We start from the raw sequence: 15,341 nt of genomic DNA, 5'->3' as shown, positions 1-15,341 counted from the left end.
CAAAACAATAGAGGAGTAACACATAAGCGGACAAAAGGTTTCTTTTTACACGTGCATATATCGATCAAAACTTGAGCATCTTCGGAATGGCCATGGAAAGTAGCTTCCTCTTGGGCTTCTTCTCTTTCGGGGAAGTAGAAAGGATCTTGTTATCTTTGCTAGCACTGACGTTGCTGCTGCCAGTGCTGGCAGCACTTGCCGCCTGAGTGCTGCCGGTACGCCTCTTCACCTGATCCCTCACAAACTTGTCGTAGATGAATGCTGCGCCCCTGAAGTTTGGGAGAACCAGCCAGGCCATGAACAGCAGCTTCAGCTCGTACCAAACAGGAATCCTGAAATCCATACAGATGCTAATCAGACACGTCCACGATTTACAGGTGAGCCTCTATGTATAGAATTGCAGCGAGGAAAACTGGGCAGCGCGCGACAAATCTACCAGTAGATCAGGGGCTGCAGGACCATCTCCAAGAGCGTGGTGAATGAATACAGGATCCAGTAGGCCAGCCACTGCTCGTCGTCGAGCTTGGGCGAGCTCTCCAACGCCCGCACCGATGCGTATCTGTAGAGTGCGCGCGCACCCATACGGAAGTGGACCGTATATAAAATCCCATAAAAACGCGCGAAATTCATGCAGTTTTAGAGCTAGTTTGGGAACTCCATTTTTCCATTGAATTTTTATTTTCCAAAGGAAAAATGAACTAATTTCTTTTGAAAAAATGGAATTCACTTGGGAAAATGTGGTTCACAAACTAGCTCTTAGATTTGACCAGCCAAAGAGTAGAAGTTGCTATGTGAACTTACAAGGGGTAAAGTAGAGTGACGGTTGGCCTGCAGCGACGTTGAAAGAGGAAGAGAGAACAGAAATCATGAAACTGAATCATAGGTGTGAGAGTGAAACTGAATTCGGTAAATGAAACAGCACGTCGCATACCCTGCTAAGGAGTGAAGATGAGACATGATTGTCCACAACTTGCCCATTTGCAGCGACGATAACAGTTAACTGCAGCTGCAGCCTTGCCTCCTCAGTTTGCAATTGCAAGCCTGTGTGGTTTATTGACGGCATGGCCAATGCGTGTTGTTTGAATGATATGGTGATGCGTACAAATAGGGGCGGGAAAAACACAGATGGTTGCCGGCCAAGTGAGTTTTTGGTTGTCAAAGGAGATCTGTGCACTTGCATCTTTGCCTGGCTGGTGAAACATCAAGGCCCCTGTGGGCTGTGGCCCGGCTAACTATGGAACACAGAATTTTATAGGAGTGTAAAAATAAAATTATTTCATTTTTGTAAAAACTAGAAAAAACCATAAGAAATGGGAAAAAACACGCAATAATCTAAAAGGGCCTTGAAGTGATGGTCGCCCATCAGGCGTACTGTGCACACACAATTGGTCAAACAAATCAATGAATGAACCGTTGTGGAATCAAACTTCTCATGTAATGCTGTGCAATTAAACTATAAAAAATGATTTAAAAAGTAGTAAAATTATGGATATATTTTATTATTTAGGTCATATTCTAAACGTCTACATCTGAGCATGGAGGCGTCTTAGCGCTGGTCGCCCCCGGCGTCTTCCGGCGCGCCATCTCTTGGCGCCCCCCTGCTCGTGGCCATGGGGGCCCCCTGGAGGGTTCGTCTGCTTCGTCCTTGGATTTCTCCGACGGTCTCCGTTTTCAGGATTATATTTTCAGCAAGTTTAACCGTCCGATCAACCCATCCCGGGTAAATTTGATCGCCATGAGTTCTTTTTAGTCGTCTCCTTTGGCAGATGCTCCATGCGTTTGTGCCCAGATTCTGTGGGTCTTCTGCTTCAATCGTTTGTTGGTGGCGAGGCTGATTTATTCAGGGTTTCTCAGCTGGCAGACCGGGTGTTTCGCTTTTCGGTCTCTTACAAAGTTGTTGGTTTTGCAGTTTATCATCTACGCTCCTACTCTTGCTCAGTATTCAAGGCGTACCTGCACCTGTGGAATTCTGGCGGCCCTAATTGGTTCATTGAGTGGCAGCGTTATTCTGCGGAGGAATCCAATTCCTGGAAACTGGTTTCTCATCGCCGTTCTTCCCCGGCCCCGAATGCGAATGTCTCGTTATCCAGCTCTGTCAGGTGCAAATTTGGTTCCTTTAGGTCATCGACAGAGGTCTGTTCGTGCCCCCGAAGGATTGATGCAGATGCAGCGGCGTTCGGTTTTTGATCGGATTTCCTTCTCCCGCCGCTCTGTCCGTAATCATGTTTGCTGTTGTTCGTCCGCATTTTCAAAATTATTCAAATCGCAGAGTTGGCCGCATGGTTCGCTCAGGATTTCGGTCTTCTCTGAGGACCCCTCACGTCTCCCCATGGGCCCCGCGGATGTTGGTTTGGAGGCCCAAGAAGATTTTGGAACAGTGCCCGGAGAATTTTGGACAGGATTCTGCCCCCGGCATTAATGGCTCTTCTGTCCCTGCGGCGTCGGGTGACCGGTTTTTCCGGGATCTTTCTCTCTCTGGAAATAATTCTCAAATATTTGGTATATCGGGTCAGAAGTGCAATCGACCGGTTGTCTCTTTTCCCGATAAGTTCGCGAAGGCCTCCTGGGGGTTTCCTCCGCGCTTATGGTTTCGTCCTCCCCTGCTTTCACTTACAGGTGGGCCCCCTCACCCGCCCTCTTTTAACAACTTTGGTGAGTTCTCTCAGGCGGTTCTTTCGAGTGCCGACGCTTCGCCTTCCACGGAACTTACACTGTTCACAAAACCCCACTCCGCTCCGCTGCCCTGGAAGAATCCATCGCCGTCGTGCTCCCTTATGAGTGTGGGACCTCCGCCACCTTCGCCCTCCAGCATTCTTGGTGCTGCTAAAGAAATGGCTTTTCGCAGAGTTGATCCTACGCCGTTCCTCCCCCATGGCTTCGTGGCGTAGCAAGTCGATCATCGCGAGATAATGGTACATACTGTTACTCGTCCTCAACCTTCGGCGCATGAAGATTGGGGCATTGTGCTTGTCCACCCTTTACCGGAGCATGAGGTCAACTTCCATATCTTCGATGATATTATCCGTGAGTATTTGGTGGAAGTCCGGCGGGTCCAAGTCCGGAGCATCCAGCGCTCTCATCTGGGACAGGCTTTGGTGCGATTCAGGTTCGCGTTCGACAGAGATAACTTAGTGGCTTTGGGCCCCCAGCAAGCACTAGGATTTTCCTTTACTGTTATTCGCCACAATGAGGGCTGGAATCAGCGTGCCCTAACCTTTAATCACGAATGTTGGCTGATTCTGCTTGGTTTCCCTATGGATTTCTGGACTCATGAACACATTCAGAATGCGGTGGGTGCTTTTGGAAGGGTTCTCATGTGGGACCCTGATCCTAACAATGCTACTAGGCTGTTGGTCCGCGCAAGGGTGACTTCTTTGCAGGAAGTGCCACAGTTCATTGTCTTCTCTATGGCTGATGGTTTTCAGGGTGTCTCTTGGACGGTTCAATGTGACATTGTACAACAGTTCATGCTTGGCGCCCAACCTCAGGATGAGGACCCCGTGCCTCCATACCCCCATGATGGTCACCAGCTCCCGGTTGAATTTTTTGGTATGGGACAGCCGATGCCCAACTTCCATTTTCAGTTCGACCTCAATATTCCTCCTGAGGATGGAATCAATGCTGAGGAAAATGTTGCTGCCAATGCTGATGATGGCTGGGACCCTTGGCCTATTGAGCAGGCTCAACCCCCTGTGCCAGAGGTTATACCAAATAATGTTAACGCTGCGAACAATGAAGATGAGCAGTTCAGCTACCAGCTTTCAGGTCTTGAGGATCTCCCTTCTGACGATTCGGTGGGTTATTTTAACGACATCATTATCCCTCAGGGAGTCTAGCTCCAGCAGGAGGAAGCCCCGGCGCCGGCTGAAGCGGTTCTCGCGCTGCCTGGTTTCCCTCATGCCAACATAAATTTGGAGGGAAACAATGTTGAGGGATAGGACGACATGCAAATTGAAGACAACATCAATGTGGGCCTAATGTTACACTTGGATCAAACCGTCCCTGACCCTGCGCTTGAAGATTTATTGGCCAGAAAGTGTTCCTCCTTTTGGGCTGATTTGTTCTCTGACAATGATGACTCAGTTTCTGTTCCAAAGATTTGGGCTACTTTCTTCATGGGCCTTTTAATGAGACCAGATTCATTTGATTGGGCCAGGAAATTCCTTTTGTTCGGAGCTATCTCGGCATTCGTCGCACCTAGCATGGACATCATTTCAATCAGAATTCCCCCTCCACCCAATCAGGATTCCCCTGCTAAGCCTCAACTCCCTCCCCAGTCAGAGACAACTCCCAGAAAAAGGCAGCCTATCTCAGTCGACACGACAGTCAGAAGGAGTGCCAGGCTTAGGGCAAAGGCCAAGGGGTTCAAAAATTGCACTGGGTTTGGCAAGAAAAATTGCTCATGCTGCACTCAAAATGCCCCTCCCTCTATGCATCTTGACGTCATCAAGAAATTGGGTGCTGAGTTCTGTAAAATGACCCCTTCCAAGCTAAATCCGGACGACTTGAACAGATCCAAGGCCATTGGTACTGCCATTCAGAGGCCGGCTACTTCCACCGACAGCAAGGATGAGGAATCCGACTTCTCTGATGAACAGGTGGGGGACCCCCCACTTCAATGATGACGATGATGATGAAGACAATACCTCGGCGGGGTTGTAAGGCTTTGGCCTCCCCCTTTTGGGTCGTTTGGTATTTTCTATACACTGGTTGGCAACTATTTTGTTGGTTAATGGTTGGAGCTGGCGCGCATGTGGCGCTTTTTGCTTTTTCTGAAACGTACTCTGATGGAATCAAGGTTTCTTTCCTGTTTGATACATTTAACTATGGTGGAGTCAATGACTCTTTGCTGCCTGAAATGGTTAATTTTTTATGGCTGGAGGTTCGGTTATTTGTTATGTGGACTCTCTTTGCACTTTTTCGGTTGGGCCCATTGGAGGCCTTATTCCCCTCATGTCATGTTGATTATGTGGCCCTTTCAATTCTTCTGTTTATGGATTTATACTGGAATAAGGACCTATTGGTGTATGCTACGCATACCGGTATTCCTTAATTGTAAGACTGATAGTTTACCATGACTTCCGGCCCTCAGAACTTACATCGCTCCCTGAAAATTTTGTCCCATAACATTAGAGGAATTAGCTCAGAGACTAAATGGAATTCCTTACGAAATAACATCTCGGACTCTAAATGTGATATCATATGTATCCAAGAGACAAAAAAGAGTCCTTTGATGATTCCTACATTCGTCGCTTCTGCAGCAGATCCTTTGATAAATTTGAATTCGGTCCTTCTATTAGCGCTTCTGGGGGCTTCATAACAATTTGGAAAGGCTCTCTTTTTGATGGGGAGATTATTGATCAAAATTCTTTCGGTCACACAATCCGATTCCATACAAAGCTTACCAATCAAACCTGGTGGCTCACCAACATTTATGCCCCTTCTACTCCTCACAGGAGAGATGAGTTTCTTTCTTGGTTTTCCAGCATTGAGATTGATGATAACAAATTATGGATCTTCCTCGGTGACTTTAATATGATCAGATCCCCTGATAACCGAAACAAACCGGGTGGGGATCACCTCAGAATGATGAGTTTTAATCTGGCAATCAGTCAACTGGGGCTGCAGGAAATTCCACTCAAAGGACAAGTATACACTTGGTCAAATATGCAACGTCATCCTCTTCTCGAAAAACTTGATTGGTGCTTTGTCTCACAAGCTTGGTCGGTCACCTTTCCAGCTACCTCTGCACTCTCGCTTCCTAGAGGAACCTCGGATCATATCCCTTGGATGGTCAATGTTCAAATCAATGTGCCCAAGCCACCCATCTTTAGATTTGAAAACTATCGGCTTCAGCTTGATGATTTCCACTCTATCTTTCAAGACTCTTGGAATCAGCCTATCTTTCAACCAGACCCTGCTAAAAGGCTCATGGCAAAGTTTAAAAGGGCACGCAAGCATATCCATGGCTGGTGTAAGTCTCTCCCCAACTTAACAAAATTGATTGATAAGGTTAAGTTAGTGGTGCAACTGCTAGACTTCATTGAGGAGAGCAGAGATTTAACCATTCAGGAATGGAACTTCAAAGAAATCCTGCTTCTTCATTTACAAGATCTTTTAGCTAAACAACAGATTTATTGGAAGCAAAGAGGTCAAATCAAATGGGTCACCCTTGGAGATGCCGACACTAAATTCTTTCACGCCAATGCCACTGTCAAGCACATACATAACCTTATCTCCTCTCTTAAAGATGATAATGGAAATTTGGCTCTCTCTCATAATAAAAAAGAAGCTGTGCTTTTTACTACCTTCAAGAACCGTTTGGGGACCTCTCAGCAAACTACTATGGTCTTCAACTTACCTACTTTGATTCAGCCAATTGGTAATCTATCCGAGCTTGAACAACCTTTCTCTAGCCTGGAGATTGATCAAATCATTGCACGTCTGCCTTCAAATAAATCGCCAGGTCCGGATGGCTTTCACACAGACTTTGTTAAAAAATGCTGGCCGATAATTGCCCCTGATTTCTATGACCTATTCAACAAATTTTTTGAAGGATCTCTCTGCATGCATAGCATCAACGGATCATATGTGACCCTCATTCCCAAAAATGGCTCTCCTGATTCTGTTGGTGACTACAGACCCATCTCCCTCCTTAACACGAGTATCAAAGTTTTAACAAAAATCTTAGCCAATCGCCTGTAGCTGGTGATCACAAAGCTCGTTCATCGGAATCAATATGGTTTTATCAAGGATAGATCGATCCAGGATTGCTTAGCTTGGGCTTTTGAATATATTTCACTGTGTCACAAATCCAGAAAAGAAATGGTCATTCTAAAGCTTGACTTTGAGAAGGCATTTGATAAACTGGAGCATGCTGCTATCTTAGAGATCTTGAGACACAAGGGGTTCGATAATAAATGGATCCACTGGATCTCTATGATTCTTGGCTCCGGATCTTCTGAGGTTCTTTTGAATGGAGTCCCTGGGAAAAGATTTCACTTTCGACGCGGCGTCAGGCAAGGCGACCCCCTGTCCCCGCTTATTTTTGTTCTTGTTGCTGACCTTTTACAGTCTATTGTCAACAAGGCCTACGAAGGTGGTATTCTTCGTCTTCCATTACCAAACAATTGTGGCACGGATTTCCCTATCATACAATATGCTGATGATACTATTCTCATAATGGAAGCCTGCCCTAGACAACTTTTCTTCTTAAAAGCAATGCTCAACTCTTTCGCGGACTCCACTGGGCTCCATGTGAATTACCATAAGTCTAACATTTACCCCATCAACGTCACGGACCAGAAAATGGAGATCCTTGCAAATACTTTTCATTGCAAAATTGGATCATTGCCCTTTACTTACTTAGGGCTTCCCTTGGGTATCCAAAGACCTAAATTGGGTGCTTTTCTACCCCTGATCCAGAAAATTGAAAAAAGACTGGCGTCAACCTCCATCTTCTTATCACAGGCTGGAAGGCTTCAAATGGTTAATGCAGTCTTTTCCTCTCTCCCAACATATTACATGTGCACTCTGAAGCTCCCCAAAACGGTGATCGGGCATATTGACAGACTCAGAAGGCACTGCCTTTGGAGAGGTGCTGATTTAAACGCCAAGAAACCCCCTCAAGTTGCTTGGAGTTCGGTTTGCAGGCCAAAACATCAGGGGGGATTGGGTGTAATCAATCTGTCATTACAAAATCAAGCCCTTCTCATGAAAAACCTTCATAAATTTTTCAACAGAGCTGCCACCCCCTGGGTCAATATTATTTGGAACAATCACTATAGTAACTCTCTGCCCTCGGATAAACCAGTTTGCTCTTTTTGGTGGCGAGATGTCCTTAAAACGCTTCAACCATTTAAGAGTATTGCTAGGGTGAAAATTGGTGATGGAAAAACAACACTTCTCTAGCATGATAACTGGGATGGTATTCCCAAATCAACACAGTATCCTGAACTTTGGTCCTTCTCTGCCTGCAAAGACATCACTGTGCTACAAGCAAGATTGGCTGACTCCCAAGAATTGTTCCATGCACCGTTGTCCATTGAAGCCTTCATTCAACTTCAAGAGTTGAATGATTGCATGGATAATCTCCCTCATGATAATCACAATGACAAATGGTGCTGCTCTACTCCTTCTGGATTATTTTCCTCGCAAAAGATTTATGCTCATCTGATGGGTAACCAGTGGACACACCCCATTTTCTCTTGGTTGTGGAAATCCAAATGTCAACCCAAGCACAAGGTGTTCTTTTGGCTACTACTGAAAGACAAACTAAATACTAGAGCTTTTCTGAGACAACGGTCCATGTTTTTGGAATCTTATTCCTGTGACAACTGTATTCTCCAAGTTGAAGAGACGGCCATTCACCTCTTTTTCAGATGCAATTTTGCTAAGAGATGTTGGTCCTTAATTGGAATTTCTCCTTCACATTCTGTGGACTTACTAAACACCATTTTAACAATCAGAAGACGTTGGCACGTCCCTTGGAAACTTGAAGCTATAATTCTATTGACCTGGGGCATCTGGAAATGCAGAAATAATTGGGTGTTCAATGAGACTCCGCCCACGATAGAAGGTTGTCGAGCTATGTTCAAATCCGAAATGAACCTTCTTAGCCACCGAGTTAAACCAGTAATTGGAGATAAAATTAGAACATGGCTTCTTTATTCTGTTCTGTAATTCCTCTTTTCTCTGTACTCACCCCCTGTATCTTCTCCCCCATTCTGGTTTCCTTAAAAGCAATAAGCAATAAAATACTGTAGGACCCCCTACAGTAACATTTACTTCAAAAAAATATTCTAAACGTCTAGAGCTAATTATTAGTTAGTTAATTAATTAAAAGTTGTTAGCTAGTTGTTTTAGCTAGGTTGAAGCAACTAACAACTAATAGCTATTTAAGAGATAGCTAACAATTAGTTGATTCCGTTTTAAATCTCTCAACGACTAACTATTGATTTTAGAGGTTTAGAATAACGACTAACTATGATTTTAGAGGTTTAGAATATGTTCTTACTATACCACTATATCAAATTTTAAGTTCTGATCTAAAATTTTAAGAAAGGAACCCCAATATAAAGATTTAAAAGTAACAAAAATCTAAATTTTTAAGTCCTTTAATAACATTTACTATTTTAAGATTTTTAATATAGTGTAGATCAGAACTCAAAATATAATATATCGATAGAGTAAATTTTATGTATTAAATTTATCCAGATATTAAAATGTGATTTTTTTTTCTTTTTTATATCTTCCAATCTAGGATCATTGATAACTTAAAATTTGATATACCGATAGATTATTTAAATTTTGATATATTAATAGAGTAAATAATAAAGTTTAATACTTTTTTTTAAAAAAAAACTAACTTCTGATAGATTGATTACACGATGATTATATAGAAGTATTGACTACACAACAGGTTTTTGCACAGCTGATATACTCACTGTACGCATTGGTACATATGCATATTACAAAGTACAACTGGTATCTCAAATTGGCAACGAGGCCGGGTCTGGGGTTTGATGTTTGGCCCATGGAGACAGGCCTTTTGAAAACTATATTAAAATTGATGTTTTAATGACTCTCTTCAAATTTGCACTTAATCATAAGATTCCGGCCCAAACAACGAAAACACGGCCGTTTTCACAGAGAGAGAGAAGAGAGAAAAGGCAGACATAAATTTCACACATTCACATCATCATCAGCACCGAAAGTTGGCACTTGTCTCCATTCCATGTTAGAGTTGATGCTCACACATACAGAATGGCCACACACACATCGAACGGGCTCTATTTCAAGTCGAGAACAAACACAACAGAAATCTAGTGGAGTGCACTACAGGTTGCCGGGACATGGTCCAGGAATGGGATCACTGCAACCCACTTCAGTAAGCTTCATGATCCTGAAACGTTCAAACAGAGCACGCCGATGGCATCTTCAGTCAAAGAAAGGAAATACTTGAAAAGAAGGGGAGAAAAAACATCGTGATCTGCAGGTGTAACAGGAGATGCATATATCTGGTGTTGAGGAGCTCTGACCTTCTTGGGCGTGACGAAGGCGAGGAACTTGTTCTTGGGCTTGTCCTTGTCCTTGGACGACGGCGACGACGACTTGACGGAGCCGGCGGCGGTGAGGCCGTGCTTCCGGAGCTGCTCGCGCACGAACTTGTCGTAGATGAAGGCGGCGCCCCTGAAGTTGGGGAGCACGAGCCACGCGATGAACAGCAGCTTGAGCTCGTACCAGATGGGGATCCTGAAAGAAACGAACAGAGTACGTTTGGAACAAATGTTACGGTTAGAGCCTAATAAAAACAAGATTAAGCAGTGAGTAAAAGTAGTTATTACCAGTATATGAGGGACTCGAGGAGCATCTCCATGAGCGTGACGAAGGAGTAGAGGATCCAGTAGGCGAGCCACTGCTCGTCGTCCAGCTTGGACGGGCTCTCCATCGCCCGCACGGACGCGTACAGAGGGTACAGCAGCATCACCGTTGGCCTGCAAAAAGGGAACGAAGAGCAGCAGACGGTTCTCAGTTCTCAGCATCACCGATCGGAACTGAACTGACAAAGGGCTGAACACAGAAGCAGGACAAAACCAAAACAAGTGAAGAAGGGGAGAGAGAGAGAAAAAAAAACAGATGCGGCATGAAGGTGAATGGACTGCACATCGTACGTTACGTACCCTGCTAGGGAGTGGAGGTGAGTGAGGATCGTCCACAGCTTGCCCATCCTGTCTGCGAACTTATTCTCACAGCTCGGTGGTGGTGTGTTGTCTGGTTGTGGTGTCGCTTGCCGCTCTCACTGGAAGCTGCTAGCTAGAGATGATGGACGGACAGGACAATCTATGAGCGAGTGAGTGTGAGTGAGTGAGCCAAATGTGTCTCTGCTTCTCTGCTTGGGTTTGGGTGGTGTTTCAGGGGAGGGGGCGCTGAGGTTTAATATACACATACACGAAATATACTCTTGGAAACTACAGTGCGATAGGGATGGGGAGGACACCTGGCGTGGCGCTACTGGTGGTTCTTTGTCTCGATTTGATGGAGACGGGAGGGACGCGAACACGTGGCAACATGTGTACAGCACCGACCAAGCCAGGTACTTTGTTGACGTCGGGAGTTGTTTGTGGGCTACGAGTCTAGATGATGGAGGAGAGATGAGGACATGGCAACGGGGCAGAATCCGTTTGGTAATAATAATAATCGCAAGGACAGAGAAGATACAGAAGATGGTGAACTGCGTCTGAAAGATGCTTGTGGTCTTGGTTTCGTATGCACTGGATGGACAGATTGGTATGGGGAACTGCACCCTAGAGATGGGCGAGCTTTCAGTTCCCTACTACTACTACTATGGATCGTGCCGACTTCAGTTTAAAACTCGGCAGAAAGGAAAAGAAGATAGACGGACAGTTAGGTGGTCTACCCATCCCATTAGACCTAGTTTGGATACTCTATTAATGAGTGGGATTAAAGTAGATTGAGATATATTGAGAGAGTATTTGATCTATTAGAGATTTACACCCTCTCCAATCCCTTCAAAACACTCTAATATTAGAGTATCCAAACTAGGCCTTAGTTCAGTAGTAGCTTTTTCAGAAGGACGACAAGTGCAGAAGAAAACGTGGTCCGGCCTTGCGCACGAAGCTAGCTCATGGTAAAGATGCGTCGTCGGGGTCGATTTCGCCTTTGGAATGGAGCAAGCCTCTAGCTGCCCACCACGAATCGGAATGACGATGGCACACTCGTGAAAGCCACTTTAATCCTGCGCGATTTCACGCGTAATTAATCATCGTCAGCACGGGATCATATCTGCTGGTGCAAACTAATTTCTCCGTGCAATTATGCAAACTCACATGATATTGATCTAAGAGGACGTACGTTAGTGGTGGGAGGGAATTTGAAAATGTGTGATTAGCAGCGGGTGGTTAAGTACAAAATTATCCACGTCCATGTGGTCTTTAGATCAATATAACGTGAACACATATTAAAAGTTTGTATGATTGCACGAACTGGTTGGTTTCTACTGTTACCACAGTCGCTTTCGCTCTCCAACCACTGGCGCTCTCACAGAGCGGCCAGCGAGAGGCCACGTGACCGTGCCACGCGTCGCCCGGACCGGCGCACCGTCCCAGGCCTCGGCCGGCCGGCAGGCAGGCATAAAGATTTGCCGCGCGCTGACCCGTACACGTCGCTTCCTCCCGTCCCGCGTGGTGCCGCCCAACACGGCCAGCCTCTGCCCGGCCGGCCGGCCGGCCGACCCCGCGCCCCGCGGAAGCAGCAGAGGGAGAAGCGATCCACCCAACGCGGGCCGGGCCTCGCCTCCGCGTGACTACCTTTTACGTCGATTAAGGTGAAAGTCATTACTGTATCAAGTACGTGCGCGGGCCGGGTCTTCGTTTATTTTTGACAATTCGGGAGCTCATTCTGTGGTAACTACATCTACGAATGATTACAGCGGACCTGATTGTTTTTTATACCGTTTTGTGTCTCTAGATACCAGTAGACTTACAGCTTGCACTACCGGACACAGCCGCTTTGCTGAGCCTCAAAAACACTCGCAACAAACTGTACATCAACAACGACATCTTTACCGAGTATTTTTTGTCGGACACTTGTATCACCTTGTTCTCGACAAAAAAAAGTCGTCGTCACAACGCCAAGTAACGGTGACGGAGACTTTACCGAGTGTCTTCTGTAGCAGCCCTCGGCAACGGGAGCACTAGTGGGTCCCTTTGATAGCCACTTTGCCGAGTGCATTAAAAAGCACTCGACAAAGGTTGCTTCTTTGCCGAATACCTCGGACACAACACTCAGCAAAGAAGCTTTACCGGTTCCCAGGTGTGTCTTCTTTGTCGAGTGCTATGGTCATGACACTCGACTAAATATATCTTGCCGGATCGAGTGCTACGGTCATGGCACTCGGCAAAGTACATCTTGCCGAGTCGGTAAAGTGGCCAGAATACCTCTTTTTATTTGATTTTATTATTCCATCCAAGCAATAAAAAAATATCACATATACATCACAGATATCACAAATTCATCACACACATCATACACACCATATATCTCACAAGGACCATAAATATCACAAATAATATGGCCCATGGACCTCCTGTGTCATGGTAGTGTACTCATTGAGGCAGCTGTAGACGGCGGGGTTGCTATACGCTTCGGGCACGTCCTCCTGGTTGTAGGTGACATCGGACATCGCCTTGTCCTTGTGGGTCATAGAATATGTCGAGAAGATAGAGCAAGGTTAGCCACCATGTGATGTCGACTGCGAGAAAACCAACGAGATTGTTAGAAATCATATCTAATCAAAAGTTATATACCTAAATAAAAAAGAGCACGTACCCATGCTTATGCATATTTGCCGAGGTTGTGGCTGCCTTGGTGGTGGGAGGAACCTTGCATCATCAGACGTCGTCTTCGGCTAGCGTTGTGCGCCTCGTCCCACTCAGGTGAGCACCATCTCTACATCATCTGCCCCCAGCACTGTGGATGCGCGGCGCACCAATAAGGAATCATCTAAAAAAACAAGTACACGACTTATTAGAAGATAAAATTAAGCATATTTAATATGAATATTAAAGTTCTGTATTTACCTACAAGTACTAGTCCCAAGTCAACGACATGGTTCGGGCATCCTGCTTGCTCACCTTCTCCCCAAGGATGAAGCTGTGGTGAGTGGCGATGGCCTAGATTCGCGCCTCATAGTGCATGTCCATGACGAGCTTCTTACAGCTCGTGGTAGCCACCATGTCCGCATGTCCATGACGAGCTTCTTACCGCTCGTGGTAGCCACCACATCCGCCCTGGCCTCGTATCTAGCCTGGCATCTAAAAAAATCATGTATTCATACATTATTTCAAGAATGTGCAACAAATGTGATGTATTAAACAATATAGTGCAAGTAGGACTTACCCACAACTCTTGCTTCACCTGCTCCGCCTTATTGTTGAATTCCATGTCGTCCCGATCTACTGCATCGGGAGCGAAGACATAGTGGTCGAAGGTGTAGACTGGGCCCATCACTATGACGTACTCAACAAGTCCAGGGAGGTGCTCCCTGCATAGAAAGCCGAGGATGCCATTAGGGTTGCGGGCATGACCCCCTGCATTGTCCACAACCTTCCAAGACCTGTCCAATAAAGGATTATGGGGAGGCTACAATAGCGCAAAACACAATTTTCGACCCCATAAAATCAGGAACTATTGCGTTTATAGATCATGGAATTACCACTAGACGTGAAGGGCAGCGGAAGACGTCTTGATGTAGACGAACGCGTCGAGCAGTGCTGTGCAGTCGTCGGCGACCTTCACGTCCTCACGCGGTTCGTCCTAGTGCTCTAGATGCAGCACCTCCGAGGTATCCACACATACAGGGAGGAAGCGTCATGTGCCAAACTGCTAGGTTCGTGACGGCGGCTAGGCGAGGGCAAGGGGCAGGTAGCTGGTCGTTTACTCGTGTCGAATTAGGGTTCTCTTAACCGCGCCCTGCCCCTCATTATATAGGTGTTCTGGTGGGCTTCTAACTCCGAGGCCCATTAGTAACCCTAAAGCCCTTTCTAATTTTAGATCTAATCCGAGTTAGGCTTCCTTCCCCTTAAGTCTGTGACCCTATAGGTTCACGTAAATATAGACATGGCCCAAGTAGTCTTACTTGGCCCAATAATTGACAACGGCCTCTAACAATACATGTCAACTCCTATGCGCACATAAAGATCATATCAGGCGAACAATTGCAACATTACGTACATGTTGTTATCTTTGTCTCCTGATATTTGGTCTGGCTCTAAGCTGACCTCTCTTTCTTGATACTGTGACTTGGATTATTTTCATTGGTTAACACTTAACCCTAGCACGGCCATGCATTTCTTGATCCAATCACTTGAGGGGCCCAGAGATATCTCTCTCAAGAAGAGAGGGACAAATTCCATCTTGATTGACCATGCCTCACATCATGCTTCCTGACAAACCAAAAACTACCTTTATAACTACCAAGTTACATAGTAGCATTTGATAGTCCCTAAGTAAGTTAATTCACATCTTGAGAACATGCGGCAATCTCAGGCTAAGGATACATTATACATGTTGCAAAAAGAGAACTATATTACAATATCTCACGTTGGGTCGGTCCAGCCTCATGTCATACATGCGCCCACATTATTAGTTTAACATCTCCATGTCCATGACTTATGAAATGTAGTCATCAACTAATACATGTGCTAGTCATCGACTCTGACTATGGACATCATTTAGAATCTCTAGGATACAAAGAAATATGCTCATCTCTATTATTATCTCTAGGGCATATTTCTAACATCCAGGTGATAAAGAAAAAG

The 15,341-nt window shown here is 45.5% G+C and overlaps 1 protein-coding gene across 1 annotated transcript; it reads right to left on the bottom strand.

Annotated features, from left to right (window-relative positions):
* Positions 1-9,716: 9,716 nt before the first annotated feature.
* LOC100281016 (uncharacterized) lies at positions 9,717-10,910 on the bottom strand. The gene is made up of 4 exons (NM_001153935.2): positions 10,683-10,910; positions 10,347-10,496; positions 10,041-10,254; positions 9,717-9,904 (listed from the first exon to the last, which is right to left on the bottom strand). The coding sequence occupies exons 1-4, from the start codon at positions 10,727-10,729 to the stop codon at positions 9,887-9,889; spliced, it is 429 nt and encodes a 142-aa protein (NP_001147407.1). The 5' UTR covers positions 10,730-10,910; the 3' UTR covers positions 9,717-9,886.
* Positions 10,911-15,341: the final 4,431 nt, after the last annotated feature.

Source organism: Zea mays, chromosome 2, assembly GCF_902167145.1.
Source record: "Zea mays cultivar B73 chromosome 2, Zm-B73-REFERENCE-NAM-5.0, whole genome shotgun sequence".
NCBI lineage: Eukaryota > Viridiplantae > Streptophyta > Magnoliopsida > Poales > Poaceae > Zea > Zea mays.
Note: the sequence above shows the minus strand (reverse complement) of the source record. Positions and strands in the feature narration are given on the sequence as shown.